Genomic DNA, 5,795 nt, shown 5'->3' with positions numbered 1-5,795 from the left:
ATGGAGGAAAACCGTTAATCCTCAAGTATAAATTCCTAGCAGGTGCATTGCATCCACACAAGAAAAATAGATTTTAAATTTAAAAAAGGCAATCCTTCAAAGTATGACTATTGTTTAAAGGCATTTGAAAAAAAGGAACTCCTGCTTTTCAATTAAAATTATATTTTATTTAGATTTTCAAACCAAAAACCATAAGCCACTAAGGTGCTTCTAAATTGATACTGAAGCTCCCATGGAAGCGGTTTACAATTACCACTTGTCATTGGGCCATAGGAGTAACCATTCTGCATGAGTGCAATAACCCAGCAATGTTTATTCCATTATATTGCATAGATAGATGGATAACATGATACAAAAAAATCTAGAGCAAATAAGCACAAATATCAATGATTTCATTACTTAAGAATCAGTTTCATAAGAGAGAACTAAAATAACAAACTCAGAACATTTCCACACTTTCAAGAATTTGGTCATCCGGTCTCCTGTTCAAATTCATCGCCATCACTCTCCTCCACATTGTCAGCATCATCGTCCTCTGCATCAGCATCAAACTCTTCTTTGCCATTTTCAACATTTACTTTCCCAATCCAAACCACAGTGCCATTGGTCTTCCTGATATCACTCCACTACAAAACAAGGACCATATACAACTCTTCAATCAACATAATTGAAAGAAAATGACTCATTAAAGAAATACTTAGAAGTGAACATGCGGAATAAGGACCATTAGCAACTCTTCAATCAATATAAGTGAAAGAAAATGACTCATTAAAGAAAGGGATTGTATACAATGAGACCATTTACTTTTTATATAAGGTGATCACAATTATGTACAACCATCTGATGTGAAATCTGATAGCTTAGGTGTGTCACAAAATTCGAGAAAATTTCCTTTGAAATGAGCTTGGTCAATGGAATAAATGCAGCCATCTAATTTCACATCCAATGGTCAAAGATTAATTGTGCCAGCCACATTATGGACCATATGGATCGAGCGAAACAACAGAACGTTCTGGGGGGGTTACTCGCCTTGGACCAAAGTTTTTGACAAGCTCAAGACCTCCATTACCTTCTGGGCTACCAATCACCACTATTACAAAGGAATTCCAGCCTCGGCATTCAGCCAGGATTGGTACAATGAATGTCCTTCAAACCCATCAAGTGCGTCTGCCAAGGACCACTAGGACCAATAGGACAACTCAAACTGAATTTTGATGGATGCTCTATTGGGAACCCCAGTCCATCAAGAGTAGGAGCCATCCTTAGAGACCACCAGGGCTGCAGTTTGAACACTATCTACAAATTTATTGGCCACACCAGCTCCATGGAAGCTGAAGTGCTGGTGCTGTTGGAAGGCTCGAAGCTCATAGACCCTCTCCACTTACATTCTCTAGTGGTGGAGAGAGACTCCAAGAACACTATTTCTTGGGCTCAAAAAATTTCTCTCTCCTCCCCCATGGTTCCTAGCACATGTGTTTGATGAGATTGATCACCTTTGCAGAAATATGTCTGTCGAGTGGATGCATACGTGGAGAGAAGGAAACCAGGACGTTGATAAGCTTGCCAAAGAAGCAGTAGAGATGGCGAACAACTGATGATTTTTTGGGTTTTTTTACTTTTATGGACAGTTCTTTGTCTTGTTCTTCGGATCAATCGGTTTTATTAGGTTGCTTTGTTCCATTGTAACCTCCTAAAAAAGGACTTGATTCTACTTCTTTGGTTCTTATTTCCCTTGAGCATCCTCCTCTGTGGATCGCCAAGGCCCTTTGTACTTCTCTCTCTTTTCATCTATTAAAGGTTAACATTATAATAATAAAAAAAAAAAAAGATTAATTGTGACCACCTTCTACCAAAGATAAATGGTCTCATCGTATACTTTTCCTTAAAGAAATACTTAGAAGTGAAAGAAGGGGGTGTCCCTCGCTTGAGGGGCCGGGTCCTTTTCCTATCCATAAATCACCTTTTATGTATCCCAACCGTTATCGCTTTATTGCACTTGTCTACTTTCTACTTTTTTCTGTTCCCTTTCCCTCTCTTGGAAGGCGCAGGCCTGTCATATCTATTTGTTATGATCAACATTTGTATATAATCCAAATGGACTTCACGTTTAGTGATGATAACCCTAGTCAATAACGACCAGAAGCGTAGTGTCTGCATAAAGCTTCCTTTGGTTGGTGAAATTCTTCATTGGCAGTAGCTAATATAGGGTCATTCATAAACAATTATGCACCACAAACTCTATGAACATGGTTTTCTTTCTCTATTCCATAAAAAATCTCTGGATATCAACAAATTACATCGAGAAAATGGCATTAAATAAATTTAAAAGGCTTAAAATGTCAGATAAAGTCCACTGATTCACACAATATAACTTGAAACCACCATATCATATAAAGAAAGAAATGAGAGACAAAGTAGCAGCCCTTTGTTCAAAGAATGAAAAACTGACAAAAGTTATTACCTACAATCCAATTTGATATCCCAAAATATCAGATCAAACGAAGACCCACAAAAGAGAAAAAACCAAAACCCTAGACCCTAGACCCTAGACCCTAAATTTCGGAACCAGTCCAGATACCTACTCAATCAAACGATTGAAGTAACAAATATAATAATGGAGAGGCCATGAAAGCTAAACTAGGTAAAAGGGGATTAATCAGGAATGGAATTCATTTGAGGATGGAAATACCTTCTCTTCGAGATCAGACTCCTCCATGGCAAGGAGCAGCTCCTCGTTATGGGTCGGAGGGGGCTGCGATGGGATGAGGAGAGAAGATGGAATCAAAGAAGAGGAAGGGAATCTGTTTACAAATGTGGGGAACTGCAACATTTCTCACTCTCTCTCTCTCTCTCTCGATACCTTGATGCGAGCCCGCCCAGACTATGAAACCATTTGAATTTCATCTTGATACCCGCTTCAAAAGTTTCGTGAGCTTTTCCGAAATGGAAATTATTTATGTCTAATCAATGGAATAAATTCAGCCATCCGATTTCACATCCAAAAGCCAACACCAATTATAACCACCTTATTATACTAAATATAAATCGTCTCGTGATATACTTTTCCGTAAGAAGTTTCTTAGACAAACCCATAATAATAATAATCTATCATATTTAAATAATATTTAACTAAATATAATATTTAACTGATGGAGGCAGTTAGCATGCGACCAAGCCCATATAAGTAAAAATATTAGACGCAAGTTTGACAATAAATATATTTTTTATTGTCATTATTATTTCAAAAAATTAAAAAATTTGAAATATATTACCGACCATCTCATCAAATACCCCAAAATATCATATACATGCTTGACAATAAATATATTTTTTAAATATAATTTTATCCTAATTTTTAGATAATATATAATTTTTAACATTGAGATCTTGAATATGAAAAAAAAAAAAAAAAAAAGTGAAAATTAGAAATAATATTTATATTAAGAAAACATTTAGACCATTAGTTATAATTGTTTTGGGAAAGTTTTCTATATTCCCCCTAAAGTTGTATCCTCCCTTTTATCCAACCGTCCATTTTTTAACGGAGGGCTAAGATAGCTCCAATCACAATGTTCTCTATACTATTTTATTTTTAATTTTTGTTTTGTAAACTATTTTAACACCAAATTTTGGATGTCCATCCCTCTATTAAACTCGCACTAACGAAAAAGATAAAAAAATATATTTTCGATAAAATAAAATAACTAAAATACCCCTGAAAGTTTTAAAGGGTATTTTGGTTCTTATTTTGTATCAAAAAATTATTGTTAATATTTTTTTATAGGCGCACCCCAATGAGAAGATGGCACGTATTTCATATTCATAAAATTTGTATTAAAAAAACTAAAAATAAAATACTTTGAGACGTTGGATCTAAAATCAAAAGGTGAGTGGCTCTCTTGATAAAAAATAGACGGCTGGATGATAGGAGGATGATAGGATTTCTATATTGTAGGTGGAACATAAAAAGCTTTCCCAATTGTTTTTAGATGGACCACCTATTTGCATCGATCTTTAAGATAGATGTTTTATACCTCTGGACCGCATATTGTAGACATCAAACAATTGTTCTTAATTGATATATGTATATTATTGTTCGCAAAATCACCCGATCTAATCGCTAACAGCCCGGTTCTAGTTTAAGCAGTTAAGGTAATCAACAGGTATTTAAAATAAAAAAACAAATAAAATATATATATAAAAATTATCAAAAATAAGAAATTTGATTTGTAATACATTTTAAAATATTTTTTATAACATGGTAAAGATTAAAATTTGTTTTGATCATTAATACTCACTTTTATATTTTCCCATCTTTTTTAGAAATTTTTAAAATGGCCCTTAGAAAATATAAAATGGGTTAAATCCATTTTTTTCATTAATTTTTTACTTGTTTTGTTTTAATAATTCTTTATATGTTTTTCATATTTTAGAAGAAATTTTTTTTATTTTTTAAAATTTTTTTTGATACTTTTTTTACAACCCGGGACTTGTCCAGTTAGAGCGGTTGAATCGACCGGTTTACCGGTTCAACCGCTTTCAGGCCCAGGTCCAGTTAACCATTCCAGTTTGATTTTACTAACACTGATGTATATAATTAATATAAAATTTAAGGGTTATGTTAGGGTGTTGACAGAATCCACTCATCAAATTTGGACACTTCTATACTATTGTTTTATATATTTAGTTTATTTTTACTAAGAGTATTTTTCGTCATTAAGAGAGGTGTGACATCATCCCAATTTTTTTTACCTAAGTTTTTTTACTAAAGGTACTTTTGGTCATTAGAAGGGGTGTGACGCCAACTACATGGAATGTGAAATCACCTACATTCATCATTAAATGGGACTAGTCCATGTGAATCACGTCACATCCTCCTAATAAAAAAATAACTTTGTTAGAAAAATGCTTTATATACAAAAAAGTGTCCAAAATTTATTGAGTACCATGATACATTACTCAATAGTATGAGCACCCTAACATAACCCAATATTTTAATATATAGGCAATGATTTCATGTAATAGTTATATCATAGTATAATGCAATAATATTAAAAAACCATGTTAAGGCCATTTGTTTGATCCAACTTTTGAAATATACATTGTTTTCATTCTAATGAACAATCATAAAAAATAAAAATTTTGAAAATATAATGTAGAAAGTATTTTTTTAGTCCAATTAACATAGGCCATCTATTTTGATACGATGCTTAGATCTAGATCTTAGAAAGATTTTTTCTTTTCCATTTTTTTAGATGGCTTTATTTAGATGAACAATGTTAAAAAAGAAAAAAATAATTTGAGTGTTTAACGGCTAAGATCTTGAAATTCACCAAATAAATGTTCTAGATTCGTTGTTGGAAGGGACTAATTATGACCATATCTAAAGTTAAAATCGAACTTTTTCTTTTTTTGAAGATTGATTATTAAGATTAATAGAATATGTATATAAAAATTTGGGTCATACAAATACAACAAACATAATTTTTTAGAAGAGTAATTACACTATATTATGATACTACTGTTGCATGAAATTACCGCCCTTAATATATATAAATTAATTTTTGTGTAGGGTGCGGCCTGTACCCGTTCCGACCCCTACTAACGGTTTTGACGCGTGCTAAATACATTTTCTTTTAAGAAAATTCCATTAGACGAGGGGGTTAAATTACAAAATGAGAGCTCGTTGCTCTCAAATTACACCACTGCACCCGCCCCCCACCCGTCAGGTAAACCGAACAGATACGAGGCGGGTTTTTTTTGGGTTTAAACCAATGGTTTAAAAAACGGATCGG

General features: G+C 33.3%; 1 protein-coding gene across 1 annotated transcript; it reads right to left on the bottom strand.

Annotated features, from left to right (window-relative positions):
• Positions 1–298: 298 nt before the first annotated feature.
• Positions 299–2,858, bottom strand: LOC18442045 (uncharacterized). Its single transcript, XM_006852269.4, has 2 exons — positions 2,690–2,858; positions 299–626 (listed from the first exon to the last, which is right to left on the bottom strand). Exons 1-2 carry the CDS (start codon positions 2,828–2,830, stop codon positions 471–473), a joined length of 297 nt encoding a protein of 98 aa, XP_006852331.1. The 5' UTR covers positions 2,831–2,858; the 3' UTR covers positions 299–470.
• Positions 2,859–5,795: the final 2,937 nt, after the last annotated feature.

This window comes from Amborella trichopoda, chromosome 6, assembly GCF_054954075.1.
Source record: "Amborella trichopoda isolate Santa Cruz 75 chromosome 6, AtrichopodaSantaCruz75HAP2 v2.0, whole genome shotgun sequence".
In the NCBI taxonomy this organism is placed as follows: domain Eukaryota; kingdom Viridiplantae; phylum Streptophyta; class Magnoliopsida; order Amborellales; family Amborellaceae; genus Amborella; species Amborella trichopoda.
Note: the sequence above shows the minus strand (reverse complement) of the source record. Positions and strands in the feature narration are given on the sequence as shown.